At 37.5% G+C, this 18,904-nt stretch overlaps 1 protein-coding gene across 1 annotated transcript in view; it reads left to right on the forward strand.

Annotated features, from left to right (window-relative positions):
• Positions 1–640: 640 nt before the first annotated feature.
• PSMD14 (proteasome 26S subunit, non-ATPase 14) overlaps positions 641–18,904 on the forward strand; it is a 46,630-nt gene continuing 28,366 nt past the window's right edge. Inside the window, exons 1-4 of the mRNA XM_071562130.1 lie at positions 641–741; positions 4,026–4,076; positions 5,701–5,787; positions 8,635–8,686. Coding sequence (XP_071418231.1) covers positions 8,639–8,686 — 48 coding nt within the window. The 5' untranslated portion in view covers positions 641–741; positions 4,026–4,076; positions 5,701–5,787; positions 8,635–8,638. The remainder of the gene's footprint in view (positions 742–4,025; positions 4,077–5,700; positions 5,788–8,634; positions 8,687–18,904) is intronic.

Below are 18,904 nucleotides of genomic sequence, written 5' to 3' on the forward strand. Positions count from 1 at the left end.
TCATGGCAGAAACTCTATATTATATCAAGTCCTAATAAGTTGCTTTTATAGGTTCTTAAGTTTTCCCAATACTTTCTAAAATATCTGCAATATTTCAGTAAATAGATGTATATCAACTTTAAAAAAATGTTTTAACCGTAAGTTGATAACAAGCACTGAGATCCACCACTTGTTCACATACTATCTGCAAAAGTATTTCCTTGGCCTCTTAATTTGCCAAAATATTTGCTCCTGCGCTAACATGAGGGTAACAGAAAGTCCATTTTGATTCTCTGCATCAATTTACATCACTCATGGGCATGCTTTTATCTGATTATCTCCTAATTCTCTTAGTTTGGCAAAAATCCTCACCCTTTTCCATTTCTGCTTGTGTTGCTTTTATACACATAGCCACTTTTGTTGCTCGTCTCTAAATCTTCCTATTTTCTGTAATACTGTTTTTGAGACAGTATGTGCACCGTTGCCATTACAGTAATCATTTTTTTATTGATTCGATGACGCATTTGCCGGTTCTGCCGCGCTGTTGGGGCAGCGGTGCCCCCGGGCCGAAGGAAAGGCTGAACTCCCGCAGGCCCCACCGCCCCCCGGGCCGCTCCTGCCTCGCCGCCCTCCCCACGCTCAGAAGCTCCTCCCCGCGGCCCGCGGAGCCGGAAGACGCCGCCGGCTGCCCTGTGAACCGGGAAGGGCTCGATTTGAATGAGATCCGGCTGATTCACCGCGGCCCGGGCGGCTCCGGCCCAGGTGAGGGCCCGGCTCGCCGGGGCGTCCGCGGTGGCCTCTGCGCGGTTCGGCGGCGGGAGCGCGGCCCGGCGGGGATGTGGGCTCGGGCTCGGGCTCGGGCTCGGGCTCGGGCTCGGGTTCGGGCTCGGGCTCGGGCTCGGGCTCGGGCTCGGGCTCGGCTCAGGCTCAGGCTCAGGCTCAGGCTCGGGCCGTGCGGCCGGAGCGGGGTGGTCTGGCGGGCGGCAGCGGCCCAGGGGGTCGGCCGGGCCCGCCGCTGTTTCTGCGGGCTGCCCGCCAGGGCAATCCGGGCGCTTCGGGGCAGCGGCGGTGCCGGGGCGGCTGAGAAGGGGCCGAGGAGGCGACGAGAGGGGGCCCCGCTGCCGGAGCCGACTGGGCCTCGGCGCCGCTCAGATCCCGGGGCCGCGCCGCCTCCTCCGCCGCGGTTCGGCAGCGCCGGGCCCGGGGTCACCTCGCGCTGTGCCCCGTCAGGGAGACCCCCCCGGGCGGCAGCCACGATCCCCGGCTGCGAGCGGCTGCAGCCGGGGAGGGAGCGCGAAGTGAGCGCAAAGCACTGGATATGCGAAGGAGAAAGAGGCAGAATTAAGTAGAACAGGAACAATAATCAGAATTTAATGGTGCTGGTTTTAGCATGCAGCTGACTTAAGTATCGTTTTTGGAACAGCTTTATGTTATATACTTGGATACTTGTAAACAGTTGACGAATCTTACTGTGTGCTGGTGTCATTTCTTAAAGTGGCACTTGTTTTCCGTGTACTGTGGAAAAACAAAACCACAGAGATTGAGGTGGTTTTTTTTTAAAAAGAAGCTTTATGTAAATTTATTTGGAAGTTGTATATAACTGAAACGGTAATAGGCAAGCTGAAAAGTGGCAGGTTTGTGTCCAACTTTTGAGTTAGTTTGTGTTCATTCTAAGGCTTTCAACTCTGTGAGTTCAGGGTGCACTGTCTGCCTCAGGTGTAGGGAGTACACTTGGAAGAATATTCTGTTAAGCAAAGCATTCATGATTTGTGACCTTATTGAAACAGAGGAAAATATCTATTCTTTTTGTGAAGAAATTGAGAAACCGGTTTACATATGAATTGCTTCTGAACCTCTTAGTGTAACTTTGAGGAACTGGATTTAGCATGTAGCTTAATGGAAAATCACCTGTTAAAACATGCCATGTCAGTGATATTCATTTGATATCTGTGTTTTAGAAAATTATAAATTAGGGAGTACTTTAAAAGTAGCATTAAATACTACGAACATATAGATTAGTTTGTAAGCTTTCTTGGAAATGATTCACTCCTGACAAGCATTATGGGGTATATATTAATAGTAGCTACAGCTATCTTGTAAAATCTAGGATGATGGAAGAGGATAATATAGGAAAGGATGGGTGTTGAGCATACCTTGAGTAATTGAAAACTGGTATGATGAATGTTTGTTGGAGTTGGTGATAGGACAGTTCCACAATAGTTGTGTGTCTGCTTGCCTTTCTGCAGGTTTCAGGGAAGCACATCACATTATGTATTGCATAAAATTAAAATTAATTTTGTGGGTTTCTACAGTGATGCACCTTGTTCGTGAATCTTTGCTTTCATGTAAGTTTGGTGTGAATACACTTTAATAGCCTAAGCATAGTCTGTTTCAGTCTGTGTTACTTCAGTAACTCCAGCTCAGCAATGAATGTAGTAGAATGAGGTTTGTTGTCCATCTGGAAGACAGAAAGCAGAGTCCAAGAAGCTGACCTGCAGACCACCTAGTGCAGCTCTGGTCTGTTGAGATTCAGGTCTATGCAATCCAGAAACTAGATCTGGATTTACAGAACTGAGCACGTTATGGAACCAAAATAGTCATGTAACTCTGGACTTGCGCTGCTGGGACTGCATTTATTCATGATGTGGTTGATCTTTAGCTTTAATGAACAGATTACTGAGAATTGATGGTAACATCAATATTTTCTTTCCCTCTTTTTGTACAAGATGTATAGGAAGATAGACTTCCCCTGCCCTCCCCCCCACCCCTACCTTTTCACATGTGACATCTCTGGTCTGGTTTGATAATTTCACCTGTTCTTTTCTTGGTGAAATGATGTTTTTCTTCAAGTTTTAATTTCTCAACTGATTTGCCTTTGTAGATGTTTATCATCCCTAGGGAAGTTGAAATGGTTACAGTTGCAACAAAAACCTTAAACCAAAAACCTTTTTTAGTTGCTGTCAATAAAGTTGTTGATCATCTGCTACATGTAACTTCTCAACAGGAGATCTGGAAGTGCTTGTGCAAAGCTTAATACATAGTCTCGGGTGGAGAAACTGAGTTTTTGACGATGAAATTATTTGCATCAAGTCACTCACTGTACAAATTGCAAAGTAAATTGCTGTCACCTGAGTTTAACTGATACTCTCTCCACTAATAGGGCAGTTTAGTAGCCAGTATTTTCTGTGTATGTTGAAGCCAATTTTGATATTTATTTTTTTCCTAACTTAAAAGTTGCCAACCAAGGAGAACCCTCTTTCATTGAGGGATCTCATCATGGAGTGTTAATGCTAGATAAAAATAGTGCACTGTAGTGTGAAACTCATGTGGCTCATGCGAAGAGATACAGTAATTTAAGACAGCATTTCAAGTTGATTTCAAAATACATGCTGAAACATGCCAAGTATAAACACAGTAGCTATTGGTTTATACCTATATGTGTATATACATTTGTGCATAATCCTTTTATATAACACCATCCCAGTGTTACTAAGAAAAATGTTTTCATTATTAAAAGCCAGCATATAAGTGACTTGAAAACACCAACAAACAACTGAATGATGAACGGAAGTTCTCCAAATGGGCAACTCTTTCCAATTATTACAGTTACCTAACAGTAGTATGATGAGCAAATATTAGACATGGGTTTTTTAATTTCTGTTTTCAGATCAGTTTTGAGATGCTCTGTGTATATTTTCACAGCACTATTAATATCCACAGACTTCCATTTTGAGGCCAGGACAGTTAAAAGAGAACTGCAACAATGGAAGCAGGAATTTTTAATATAGCATCCTAGGACCAAGATTTTTTGGCGAAAGTGTTTCGATCATAGACATACATAAGCAGACAAGCACTTTAACTTTTTTTAAAGGCATTAGTTATCACATGGACCTTAAGGATGAGTGCTTGTCATCCAAATCCTGCTGTGCCCCAAAATGCAAGTTTATTTTAAGTGTCCTTTTGCATTTTTACGATATGGAACTGTTGGATACGTGTACTCACTTAAAGTATTGCTTTAATCAGAGACTGTTAACTCTTCCTTGCAGACAGGAAGAAACATTGTCAAAATACCTCTGCTGACTTTGGAAGGAAAGGAGGTGAGATTTATTGTGAACTGTTTGGTTACTTTTCTTTCATAATATATATTTATAGATATATATAGAGAAAATGTATGTGTGTGTGTGCAAATACAGGGAAAGAAACAATAGGTAAGTTGCATAATCAAAACTAGCTTTGTACACTTTGTAGCAGATAGAGAAAAATTCTCAGCTGTAGGTTTTACCATGTTGTGTGCCTCCCTAGGGAGCAGACCAAGCTCACAGAGATCTGTTACTTTAATATCCTTGTAGTAAGTGGGGAAAGAAATGCAACACCCCTGTGTGGTCAGCTGGCTGAAAGTGAATTGGCTTGTAATTCTGAAGCCCAGTTGAAGAACTGGTTCCAATTCTGTTGTAGGATGTGCCGCTGGCTTTTGTGGTCCTAGCTCATGTGGTCTCTCCTGGATCATTTCCTACTGCAAAGCTGGCAGAAATGTAGTAACTTTTTATTTGAATTAGTTAGTGGAATTCCACCCCAACCTGTCAGCACTGAGAAACTCTGATTAGTTCTCTCTCCTCTAACTTTCCAGGAAGGTGAACACATCTACCTTTGTTATTGTACTTCTTTGAGATAAGGTTCAAAGTGTTGTTAAATTACCTGTTACTAACAAAGAAAACAAAACAAAAGACCCCACCCAAACAAAAGCCTCCAAACCAACCCCCAAACCTACACATTCTTTGGGCAGCTTTAGCTTAAAGAATGATTTGACATAAATGTGTTCTGGAGTCTGGATTAGTGTTAGAAGCAATCAACTCTTCCAAGACCTCTTTTTCTCTTATGCCAAGACAACTGTTTCTGGGATGCAGCATGAATCCTCTCAGAGAAGTGAACAGGGTTAAACCCAACGTTTTTGTTAGCCTATCAGTTTACTGCAAGGCTGCACAAATGGCTGTCCTGGCAGTACTGAGAAAGCAGCATCAAGTTGGTAAGTAGCAGCAGCTTCCCCACTGCTCCTTATGTTAACATTGACATTGAAAAAAATGTCTATCAAATCATGGCCACAGATCGTTTCACAGATCTGTTTTAAAACACTGTTTAACAAATGATTGAGTGGATGCAATTAGTGGGCAGTGTTCTCTGGGAGGAGGAGAACATGAATTTTAACTCCTAAACTGAATGTGAAGCAGCCTTTCTCAACCTGAATTCAGGCAAACCTAAAGGACTGTGACTTTTCCAGTCACACAAACTGCTCTTGCAGAAATAAACAAGAAAACTGTCTGTACCTGCAAATTACTCTTAGTCTTGCTGCTTAGGTCACCTTAGCTATGCCACGATCACGTAAAAGAGTAAAAAAGGACCATGGTTTCAGTTTCTAACAGCATTTTAAATAATCAATTAGCTTTAAATTACTTAAATGGATTATTAAAATACTCTTATGTGTAATTTTGAGAAACTTGGAAGCTTCTTTCTGTGTTATGGGTACTTGAAAAACATGTGGCGTGTACCTCTTCAAGGGATTATATGGTAAAAGGGAAAAGACCCCCAGCAAATGTTCTTGGTGTTATTCTTCAATGAGGTTTTGTCTTTTTGTGGGTTATCCATGTAATATTTCTTTTTACATGGGCTACTCTTTCTGAATTTTACTGTTTTTTCTCCCCTTCTCCTTTTTATTTCCCCATATAGAAAAGAGACTTCTGGTGTCATCTTTACAGTCAAAAAGTGGGATCTGCTGCTGCATTTGTTCTGTGATCACCTCTTGCTAAGCACCAGGTTGGAAATGTGTATTTTCTTTATTTGTGAAGACTAAAGTTATCTTCATTAAGGTCTAAAAAATTTGCTTAAGCTGTTGTAAAGCTTACATAAACCTTGTTTCGTAAGTGAAATTTATGGCTGAAATTATATTTAGATGCACTGGACTAACAAAAATTAAAATTAGTTTTGATTAGGTTCACTAACCTAAATTCTTCAGATGTTTATACAGAGTAAACAAATATGTTTAAGTCCAAATACACTATAACCTCATAGAATATATTCATTTACAAATAGGCAAATAAAGTACCAGTAGCCACAACTCTAACCAGAGTCAACTCACGGAGCTAGTGAAATAATTTGCAGTGCATCTGCAACTGGTTTTTGGAGACCTTTTGTTTGTGCTGCTGTCTTAAAATTCTGAATACCTCTGTTCAGTGACTAGTCTGTGACAGGTGGGAAATGTTGCATCTCTTCAGTTGGGTAAGACAATGAGATTTTTTTGTAAAGTTATACTGATAAATACTCAGTTTAACACATTAGTCTAATCCAACCTTAATATGGCAAAATACACTTCTATAGGTAAAGTCCTGTTCTATTGTGTTAGGAACTGGAATAAACTGTGTAAACAAAATATTAACTAATTAGTACTAACTGTTGCTTTTGGCTTGCATTTAAAGATTCATTGTTCAGTATTATTTCTTAAATGTACATAGGTAATACACCTCACCAGTTTATGGAAGTTGTGTAATTTGTAGGAAGGACTAGTTTTATGGTGAGTAGTTGTAGAGACTTAAGAGTTTCTTAAAATAAATGTACAACTGTGGTGGATTAAAATAATAATTTTAGTAGTTTACATTTATTTCTCAGTTACTCTTCAGCCCTCATTAGTGTCATGGAACATGAATCATTGTGTTTCAATGGAGGAGTATCTACCACAGAGGGGTAAAATGAAGTGGAGTTGGCGTTAATTTGTGGTAACACTGTGACTGTTTCATTGAAGCCATTTAACATATGCTTACATAATAGCTTTAAACAGCAACTTAACCTTTTCAAGGAAATCCTACAACTTGAGTTGGAAGTTATTGTAGTTCAGGATAGAAGAGTATATATACTGTGTGCAGCTTTTGCCTCTAATAAAGAAGCTTGGTTTCAATGACTGTCTGAAAAGATGGATAACCTCTGATCCTTTAATAAACTCCTTTTTAATTTGTACAGTGCCAGTAAAGCTTTAAGAAAGTACCGTTATTTGAGGCTGCACGTGTTAGATTCACATGTTCTACAAAATCAAGGGAGTGAATCAAGTTAAACGAATAGCTTGATAGTACATTGAACTAGGAAAGGGATATTAGCAAGTAGAGCAATTATTATTCATCCTTGTATCTTTGATACTGTTAAGAAATTATTAAGGTAGGAATTAAAGTGCTGCTTCTTGGTGTGTTTAGAAACTTAAACTATTTGTTTTAAACTTATACGGAACTAAAGCCTATTAGTCTTTAGCTAGTAAAAATACTAGCAAATTTCAGAAGAAATAATGAGATTCAATTCAACTTCTACATGAGGACTTTTTTATTTTTAATATGCAAAGCAAGTTTATTTTTCAAGTTCTTTTGCATAATTACTTTTAAAAGAAGGCTATTGAATTAGTATTGTTAATGTAGTCTGAAATAATGTGTATAATCCTTTTATGTGTAATGTAATACCAGTTTGGAGGATGAATGTATTTTAGAAGCCATACTTTCTTTTATATCACCTAAACCTTGTTGTGTTGGATTAAAATTTGTCCAATTAAGATCACAGCTTCTGGTGCTTTACTTTGTATCTTCTATTTAACAAAATAAACCAGTAAAGCTTTTAGTTTCTATATGCCTAATTTGATGAAAACAGCTGTTTAAAAAGTTTTATTTAAGGTTTGGTGCTCTTTTGTCTCTGAGTTTTGTTGTATAAAGCTAGGAAGTTGAAAAAGCCAAGAAAGCAGGATAAAGTTCTGTTAAAACGGGCACAGAATCTCTGCTTAGGTGTCCACAATGAATTGTGGATAGTAGATTTCATTTAAACAATAGAAAGTGAAGAAACTGCAGAGAAAGAAACACCAGTGCAGTTTTTTTAGCTGAGCACCTTAACAGCTCTTATTCCTGGAGATCACTCCTTTGAAAGTTGCAAGACACAAAGCCTGCTTTTTCTTTTTTTAAGTAACAAGTTGCATTGATTGGAATAATCTTCTGCTAAAGCCGTGCAACACTGGAAATGCATGAAGTGACTGTACTGTCACTAGTCTTCTAACTATGTACACATTAAATGTTTACTTTACAGTATTTCTTTTAGTATAATGAGTTCATTAAAAAAAGCTTTTGATGCTAATTCTGAGATCCATAATCTGCTTAGAGTCTTTCACATCTAGTTTTGATGATAACTGACAAGCTGTAAGTTAATTAGCGCGGAAATTACTAATGAGGATGCTAAAATCCTTACTTAAACGTTTTTATTGATGATTTCTGAACAAATTGAGGTAAATTCGATTGTATAATAAGTTTTAGGAACTTTCTGGCTGTAGGTTCTCTTCATAAGCAACAAAAATCCCCCAATGAATTGAATGATAGGAAAGTTTTGAGAAGTTTGACAAGAGTGCTTGTCCTCAGAAATGAGGATAACCCAAAACCAAAGCAATAAAACAAAGTCTGTTAATTAGCATGGAAGACAGCTTCTTGAATTAATATGTGGTGTTAATTAACAGGAAGTCTGATGTTGTGTTGTAATTACCACCAATATTTTTGACATACTGAGTGAATGAAGGTGAATTATAAAGATAGCAATTTAGTAAACATTTCAGAGCTTGGGAACATTTTACTTTTGTTTCTGTTTTTCTAGAAATATGGATAGACTTCTGCGACTGGGAGGAGGTATGCCTGGGCTGGGACAGGTGAGTATATAGCTTGTCAATATTTTCCTTAATATTAATCATTTCTCGACTAATCCTTTTCTTATATTTAAAAGCAACATAAAACTGCCCAGAGTTCATAGTAGTAATCTTTGACTCTAGAAATTCTGTATGTATATGCACATTATTGTTATAGCCTGACTTTTTTTTTTTGTCAGTATGAATTCCTGTGTTGACACTGACTTTACAGAACATTTATAAACCTTTCATTTGGTGTTTGAACATTTTAAACTTTGAATTGAAAAGCACTGGAAACACATAGAATTTTGTAAAAATCAATTTCCAATGATAAAGAATTTCAGAACATGAACAGTGTTCTAAATGGCAGAACATAGGCACTGCTCCTTCATAAATGATATATTTCAGTCCTTGGATCACATTTTGATGGGGCATTATAAGATACTGAAGTATACACAAATTTGTAGAGGTAATTTGAGTTGAATTTATCGCTTGTAGGTAGTTATAGCTCCCTCTGTGTGTGTTTTATTGTGTCTTCTTGCTGACCATTGTTCTCACTTCTGTAACGCTACTCACAGCAAAAAGACTTCCCTGGCAGTGGTCTTGTTCCACTGAGAGACCTGTTCACATTGTATGGCTTCTCCTACCATTACAGCAAGTCCTAGTACCTTTTTTCTTGGTCAGCTGATCTTACTACATTGTGCTGATCACTGTGGATACAGGGGCAAAAAAGAAATTAGGAACTTCTTTGTTTAGTGTTTGTAGGAAGAATTATTTCCCTAAGGAAAGGGCTCCAGTGTCATCTCCTCTGTAGTGTTGGCTGGCTGCAGTAGCTGGCCTTTCTCTGGCGCCTTCATCTGCCTCCAGAATTCATACTCTTATTCTTCTGGAGGAATGAATTCTGTATGTCTTGGGCTTCATGATACGTGTGCAAAGTTGCTCCTGGAATAATTGAATTTGCTAAAACCAGAGCTTTTTTGGTTGTCTATAGTGTATTTGTGTCCACTATAACTACAGGAATGGTTTAATACTGAAGCATTTGGTGAAATATTTTAGGCTGATTTACAGATTCTAGGTGTTTTGCCAAATAAGCTGTAACTTTTTGGTGCATAATTTTTTTCCTTTTTATAGCTAAAATTCTATTCATGCTCTCTTATTGAATCTTAAAGGTGCCCTAAGTTATTTTTAGTATCACTTTCTTAAACAGTTATTTCTCTTATTTCTCTGAGCTGCCAGCCTGCTCATGACTCTTCATTTTTTTAACATCTGTGCAGTCTAATCTCTCAACTTTTCACTTCTTAGTCCTTTCTGAACCTGACATATATCAAAGCTGTTTTTCAAATTTACAGTTAATTCTCTGCTGTTTTCTAAATTTTGCATTTTTAACTTAAAGCTTGCTAGAAAATTGTGGCAGACCAATAGAATATAATATTCAGAAGAAGCTTCCTGAACTCTGCTGGTAGCTGGCTTGCAAAGCTGGTCTGTGTTTGTTTAAATATGGAATTATCTCTATTAAATGAGCTGATGAGTATGTATTGGATTAAAACACAAATCAGAAAACTGAATTGCTCTTTATACAAGCTGCTGCTTGCACTGGATATCTTGGCTACTTTCATAGGCTTTTGGTTTATTCAATCAGCAAGAAGGCTTTTAAAAAAATTATGGCCTTAAAGTACTGTGTTTCAATGGACCTTCAAAGGTTACTTCTGTTCTGAGTATCAATTGGTTGGTAGTTGAGAGAGATAATTCAGAGAGTTATTAAGAGATAATTCAGAGTGAATCAGATGTCTTTGAGTTAGAAGAGAGAAGGCAGATACTTCTTGGATATGGTTTGTAGTGCTAGAACATTAACAAAGTTATTACTATTTGTTTTCACTAGGGTGTTTTAAACAACTGTACAAAGTGTTTCATTTTTCTTATTGCTGTGTCACAGTTGTTCTGAGCTTTCATTTTAAAGGTTGAATATAGTAAAACCATCTGAATGAGTCATTCTTACTAGCATAAGAATCATCTGTGTGTATAGCCTGTTAGAAAAAGAGGTGTTTTCAAAGTCATTTTATCACATAATTTGGGGTTTTTTTTCTTATAGCTAGGGGCCTGCTTAGCAAGAGGACTGCATCACATAAGGTCTGATAACAGTCCATTTGATTTGCTTTGTAACCGGTGTTAAAGCAACAGCAAATACTTGGTCAGCACAGTTCTTTTTGGATCTCTGCCATGATATTCTTTTTCATTGACTTGCTTTAGCTTCTTCAGCAACTCTTTCCCCTTGGTAAAACTACCTCTTCTGATTATTATCTTGTTTATTGGGTTTTTTTTGTTTGTTTTGCTTCATTTTCCAAACTCAAATATGCTGTTCCAAATGCTCTTTGAATTCATGTTTTTGCAATATTCTTTTTAAGTCTTCTGGTGCAGTGTATTCCACTTGAGAACTACTTTCACTGAATTTGTGTTTCTTTCTTAGTTAATTGCTCTTTTACGATGCTATTGAATGGCTGATTGGCCTTTACTTGTCCCATCTACCCTAAGCCTGTTGTCATATAGCTAATAAACAAATCTTTAAGGAAGTAATCTTAAAGTGATATTTCAACAATAAACTTTCCCTCCAGTGACTTTTGGCTTAGAAATCTTGAGCCACTTCTCTTTTAGTCATAGGTAGACAAAGGACTGTCTTTGTGGGGCAGCAGCAGGTAGACAAGAGAGGAAAGGGAGGTGAGAGTCTTACAGCTTTTGGAATAAGAAGCCATTCACAGTATTTTCTGTCAGTGCACTTGGTCATTAACTGTGTGTTCTTTTTACGGGGACGTACCTGTATTTAGTTTTGAACTTGATGTCAAAAATATTACCTCCTTTGGAACATTTCTTCATATAGAAATTGTTTGTCTTACATGGCTGGTGTTGTAGACTTTGTAAATAACCTTGTATGGTTCTTGAATTTCTGCTCTTGTGGTAAATGTGTAAGATGAATGAATCATGGAAGCTTTTTCAAAAATATGTAGGAGAACTGTAGAAGGTTGAAAGTGTTGTGGTGTCCCAAAGAAAATGCCTATTACTTTAATTTCCCTGCTGTAGTTCATGTAAATTAACATTTGGGTAATCCCCTTGTTTTTCTTTGCTTGTATGATCTCTTCTCTTTCTCCTCCTGCCCCTTGTCAAGTTGGGGGTTTTTTAGTTATCTTCTCTTTCCTGACTCATTTCCATCTCTCCCTGTTCACACCCCTGGAATACTGCCTACCACAGAATTTCACTAGTGATTTGGTGCTTCACTTTGCATTGTACATTTGCTGCAGACAAATTAACAGGCTTTGTGGGGTACGTAAAAGCATTCTACTTATGTAGCAGGCAGGAATTTGGAGCAACACTCCTCTTCATTTGTACGCTGAACTATTGTTTGCTGGTGAAATCAGTTCCACATATGCCTCTATTAGGCAATCCTACTGAGTATTGTTAAAGGGTGTGAGCAAATTAAGTGCATTTTTAGCCAAGCTTTCTCTCCTCAACACTTTCAGAACAGTAATCCAAGCAATACTAGTTCTTGTCCATGCTAGCACTTGTTGAATCCAGTTGTGATAAGAAGCAGTGAAATAATGACACTTTTAAAAAGTGCTGCTGAAGCAATTTTTCATTACTTGATGGATTTTTGAAAATACTCATTTACACTGCTCTGTTAGAGTAGACAACTGTTCTAGTACAATAAACGAAAAATAAAACCGATCCTATATTTTTGAATTAACATATTCAATGACAGAGGGGAAGGGAAAAAATCCAAATGGGAAAGGGAGGGGGAGACAAAGAACTGACCTGTATCTTACAAGGAGTGTTTACACCTTGACTTGGAATGTAGAAAATAGAAGTGCAGATAGCTATTTTATTTGAATCATGGACTTGCCAATTAGCCATCAAGTGCTTCCATCTGTGAAATAGTTGATCAGATGGGTTAGCTGGGATGTTTCCAGATTAGGGCATTGTAAATGGCACTTGAAAACTGTCACTTTGATTATGAGGTTTCAAGCATTGCACTGCTTGATGCTGTGGAACCTTTTTCCCCTCATATGATCATGAGTTTTTTAGAACATGCTTATCCTATTTAGTACATCTGTGGCACCATGGGAACTTGGGAGACCTGCTGGTAATCTAAAGTTCGGTTTCATCTGCTGATCTAGGCAGGATGGTTATTAAAGAAGAGCCCAGTGCACTGTTCTGCGGGGCTTCTGCATAGGAGTTGGTGCTCTCGAAGGCAGAGAAGGGTCAGGTTCAGTGTAAATCATTCACAATTAACAATTACGTGCAAGTTTCCTTGAGTTACTTCATTAAACTGATGTGGTTTTTGAAGTACATGACGACTTCTTGCATCTTATATCTTCCATGTATAAACAAAAACCCACGAACAATAAAGAAAACTTCAAACCCAGAACAAACCCAGATACCCCTATTCCTCCTCTCAAAAAAAACCCCACACCAAGAACCGAAACATACATAAAAACATACATTTTATTGAAGATTGTTTTGGTTCAATCCTTTGAACAGTTTGTGTGTTAATTTGAAGGGTGCAAATGTACTGTCTTTAATGATGTGGGTTTTTATTTGAAAGGCTGTAGAGTGTTCTTGTGTCTCTGTATCAGTTGCACCTGTATGACTTTCTCCTTTTCTGTGTCTCCTGGAGGTATATGCTTTGTGTGGTTTGAATTTTGGTGATGCACTGTTCTGCTTCTCACATGTATTTGAAGCTTTTCAGAAGACACTGCTAGGGGAATAAAACTGATTTGGAACTCTTAAAATTGTACATCATTTCAGTTCCGTTGCTTCTGAGACATTTCCCAGCAAAGTTCTCAAGTACGAAGAATGTTACTATTTCTAGGATTCCAGTGTAACTCCCAGTAGGTGAGATGGTGTACAGTTTGGGTGGTTTATTCCAGTTCTAACTGGTTTTTTCCCCTGGAAGGGATCAACCCATTTAAAGAATTAAAAAAATTTTCTCAGTAACAGACAATTTTCATCCATTAAAAACATCTGACATCAACTCCTATAAGAAGTTAAGAAGACTTAATCAATTGCCTACATTATCTTCTGTAGAAAGTCTTAGCATCAGTTTATATATCCAAAATACATGATTTTGTTTTAAGGAGAATAAAACACCCTAGATATAATAAGCTGTTCTTTTTACTTCCATAGTCTGGGATGAATATTTTACTGCATTGGTTAGTGCTTTAGTGCAGGGCTGTTCAGTGAAAGCTTTATATCAAATTTAGGGCCTAGGTCTGCTTCCACTGGAGACTGACTCCATGGGTTGTGTTAGGCTTATTTGAAAGTTGTTGGGGACTGCTAAAGGCAGAGTATAGTTTTTCTGCAGTTGAGTCATTGTAATGTGATCTACATCCTAAAGGGCTAATGGGAGAGAGAAACATGGTAGAATTGGTTTAGGAGCATTCATATCATTGTACTTAAACCCTTTGTGTGTTTTGTGTTATAAAGGCTGTCTTACAGTAAGGTGGCTGCACTACAGACACATAAAACAAACATAAAACTAAAACTGAAAACGCTAGAGCGTTATGTCTGAACATGATCAATTTCCTCTGATCTACTATTTTACTCTGGAGACCATTTTTAGCTGCCTCCTCTTGGCCTCAGGTCTGAAACTTCTGTATTTCTAATAATTAGGCAATTAGCTTCTCTCTTCTCAGTTTAATTGCCAGTGTAGTTCAGCTGACTTTCCCCAGAAGAAGCAAAGGAGCTTGGACAAGGAAATGAATGTAGCCATAATGAGAAAAAAGACTAAACAGGAAGAGACATCCTTGTGCCTTTTGCATTACACCTATTCACTTGTAATGTTCCTTTCTATAAGCAGGAAACAGGTGCCTTACAGTCATTAATTTAATTTCTTTCTCTTAGAAATTGTATTTTCTTTCTAAAATCCAATGCTACTGAATATTAAGTTTCATTGCTACTATGCAGCACCTTTGAACAAAGGCTTCTGTTTTCTTCCTGCTGTGTAGAAGAGTCCTCTGTAGGTTTTCCATGGAAGTTTGAAGTGATCTTGTGTTACTACTAGCATGGGTTTGGGTGGAGTTGGTTGGTTGTTTTTTCAGGTGTTGCAAACAATCTTCGTATGTCCTGCCGCTGAGTCTCGCGGCTCACCTGCTTGTGCCAGAGGACCAGCTCTTCACAACAGAGAACCCGTGGGCATGTAGAACTCAGTGCATTCCTTTATGTACTGAGTGAATGCCTTTGAACTACTTTGTGCACAATCTCAGACAGCACCTGCTGAGGGCTTCCTTGCCTTCTTGGCAGAACTATGTCTAGAATAAGGTAATTAAAAATCTGCATTAGAGACTTGTGGAGACAGACAAAAATCTACAAATGCTGACTCATCATCTGCACTGAGGGTCTTGGTTCTAAATCCCAATACCATCTGTAATGCTGATAGGAACACATAACAGGTTCGTCTTGGTTTTATTCTGGAGTGAAACTGAGCTTTGTATTTTCTAGATTTTATTTCCAGTAGATTGAGTTTGTGAAAATAGTAGTTTTTTTCAAAGAGATGTACAGTGTTACTGAGGATTTGTTGTGTCCCTGATCTTTTGGCTGTTTGTGAACCATAATGTTGCCATAGAATCATAGAATGGTTTGAGTTGGAAGGGACCCTTAAAGGTCATCTAGTCCAAATTGTCAGTGTGCTGGACAATAAGGAGGACTAACTGCAGTGATGCAGCATACCTTCCCTTACTGTGATGTTTCTCAATTAATTTATAGATCATATGACGTAAAGACAGAGGAAACGCTGAACCAGGAAAATTACACTTAAGTGGCCATTTCATGCAACAGTTGTATTGGGAAAATTGCAGAAAGTCTGATTACTGCAAACTGCATCAAGATGATATATGTAAAATATTTTATATAATGAATACATATTAGTATTGAGTGATAAATATTTATTTCTAATAAAAATAAAACTAAATAAAATGACTGTCTGTAAAGTACATTGAAGTAAAATTAAATTTAACTGACCTCAAAATAAATTCAACTAGCATCATTTGTTTCCAAATCCTGGTAATTTTTTTTTCTTAGTAATTTTTAAGCCTTAGTCTTTGACAATATTTTCAAAGGTAGTGTTGGTAAACAGAAGTACTGTGGTTTTTTGTAAAAGACCTTTTACAATATTGACATTTTTTGGCAATTAGATGAGCAAAATACATTACATTCTGTGACTATGTGGGAAATCCTCCATGTGCCCCCGTTGGTGGGTTACTATACCTCCTCCATTAAACTGTTAGTAATTCAAGAGAGGTTACTAATAGATGGATAGGATAGAAACATAAGCTAAACTTTGGCTTCCCTTTTGTTAACTAAAATTCTGGCCACGTTATCTGAGTGTGCCGTAAACTGGAAACTATTTTTGTTTGAAGTTCTGCTTAATTAAAAAAAATCAAGAAAAACAAACAAAAGCAACAGAAAACCCAAACAAACAAAAAAAACACAACAAAAAATAAACCAAAACCCAAAACAAACACACACACACACACAAAAGAATACCACAAAACTCCACAGAAACTAAACCCACAAACAAGCAGAAAAGCCAAGCAGTAAAGTCTTGGCTCTGCGCCAAAGAGGTGTTGGCAAACTTATGATCCCAACTCGTTTAACCAACTGCTCAAAGCTATAGAAAGTTCTGTGCTCGATAATTTTGGGTTTTGAAGATACAGGGAGATAGGATGTGTTGTATATTTCAAGTCCATCTATATTGCTGCTCATGGAGTTCTGTTAAAAATGTGAAACTGGATAAACTTTATTTAGGAAACAGAATTTTGTAAAACATACTGAGGTAGTTTTTATCTGGCCTGTTAAGGTGAGGGTTTTTTCAGAGACTTTCAATTTAAAGTGGCAGTTGATGCCACAACACTTTCCTGGTATCTCTACTCCATTTTGGAGTCTATGAGACTAAACATGTTACTACAATTTTTATTTCATCTGACATATGGTGTAAGAAGACAATGTGATCCTTTGAGAAATCTAGGCTGTTTGTTGAGGCTTATGGTATTTTGTGGTCTGTTATGTATGCTTGATTTTAATTGGTATAAAAATGGACCTAAACATACAAACTGTTTAGACATAATGCTTGCTTCAAAGTCTAATCCTGTTGATGTGGATCTGACTTCAAAATTGTGTGTCCTAGCTTGAGGATAGCAGTAACATTTCAAATTGCTACTAATTAGTGTGTGATTCACAATGCAAAGTAAGATATTTTTCCTTTTTTTTATGAACTCTCTGATTTTTGAATGTTTTTATGACCTTCATAATTTTTCTTTGTCATGACTGATCATGTTAACCTCCTGTACTGTAGAAAATGCAATACGTGGCTTCAGGTCCTTGCCATGATAAAGTTGCTACAACCACTTTGGTTTGGGAGTGTGGCTCACTCCCTTTGCTGATTCCACTGATGGAAGACAAGTTGGGGATATCTGTAAGTGCGTTGTCTCAGTACAGGAAAAAATTATTCCACAATCCAATTCTTTAGATTTTTAGACTCAGCACTGTGTAAAAAGGACTATGCTGATCTAAGAAATCTTTTATTCTCTATATCAATATGTCACCAGGTTGTACCACTTACTGGAAAAGGGCAAGTAGAGAAGAGCAATGGTACTCTGGTGCACTTTTAAGGTCTTAGTATCACTAATACCTCTACCTCCTCTACATGCTTGCTCATGTTTGTGTCCTCTCTGCAAGTAGTATTCTGTAATGTTTTTTTCCCCCTCATACCTAACTATACACGCACAGATGATTTTACCTCCACAAAATGGTCGTTTTAAGCTCTCTTTTAAGTGCCTGATCTTTCCGTGCATCCTTCAATGTGTTAAATTACTATTTTACGATGGTTATCATTGCATTTATACCTCAGCTGCCTTTATCCCCCTTACCTACTTAATAAAATGTCATCTTTACCTGAAACTCTTGTTCTGGAGGAGGGAAGTAAAAAAAATGTGGGGTGAATACTAACTTAAATTCCAAAGTAAATGCAAGTGGGTTTTGTCTTGTTTTTTGATTTTTTTTAAAGTTTTTGTTAATCTTTCTCAATTGTCTTTGGATGTAACAGCTGAAAATATGTAGTGAAAGGGTTAAGTCGGCATGAAAGAATTCATTTCCACTTTAATGACCTACCCTTGCTGGGTTAGGACGATGGGGAACATGCTTCTGACTTGTACTCCTATTGCCAATTAACACCTCCTATAACAGGTTGCCTCAGCTAGTCATTGAAGCAGAGGCAGTAGAAATAGTTTACATGCAGCTTGTTTTTCACACTAGTTGTTTAATACTCACAAAATTAAAGTATTAAAAGGTTCTTTCTAACCTTACTGGGAAAGAAAGAAAGCACTATAGCAGTGGTTGTTTGCTTGTGTGTCCTATGTTAATGTTTAAATTGTTCCAATTGCAAATATAATTTTTTTAAAAAAGGTAGTAATGATTGTAGCAGTTTCTGTATTTTACACAGTATGATATTGTTTGCTGCATTAAAGCCAGGATGTGCTTTACAGCACTTTAAGTCGCTGCCGTGGGATTTTTATTACAGTTGCCCCTGCAAAACTGGGTTTCTTTGAAACAGCAGTGATGTATTTCAAAATCATCTTTTGTGCTATTAGCATGACACCAGAGCAGTGTTTAAGATGAATTTGAACAATGGAAAGTGTGTCCATTTGTGAAATATTTCTGAGTTGCTCATCTAATTAATGAAGTCCACCTTCTATACCTACTTGAATAAATGTAAAATAGTACAAATAAAGAGCAGTGCTCTAAAATGACAGTTTAGTTCACATTTAATAATAAAATTGGCTAAATAATTGATATCAGTTCACACTAAGAGAAAGGTGAAGTAATATACCTAAAAGTGTTAACAAATTTGCTAAAAGGCCTGAGTAGATAACACTTCAAGGCGTTAGTTTTTACCCTGTTAGAATGGCAAATGCCTTTAACACTTCATCAACAAGGGCTGCCCAAGTAAAGGGCTGCTTTTTATATTAGATCATTTCTTTAACTGTTTGAAACAAAAACAGTATCATGAATAATTTAATATTATAGTGTAATTTTCTGTTCATAACTTGCATGTGATACTTTTTCCATTACAAGTTATTAAAAAAAAGTGAAAGTGTATTTTAATAGTGGTAACTTAATTTTATCTATTATTGAACTTGGGATTCTACCATTCTAAATAAAAACAAAACCCGGAGTTTGCTTGGGTTTTCTGAGCTGTGT

Source organism: Pithys albifrons, chromosome 8 (assembly GCF_047495875.1).
Source record: "Pithys albifrons albifrons isolate INPA30051 chromosome 8, PitAlb_v1, whole genome shotgun sequence".
Lineage (NCBI taxonomy): Eukaryota > Metazoa > Chordata > Aves > Passeriformes > Thamnophilidae > Pithys > Pithys albifrons.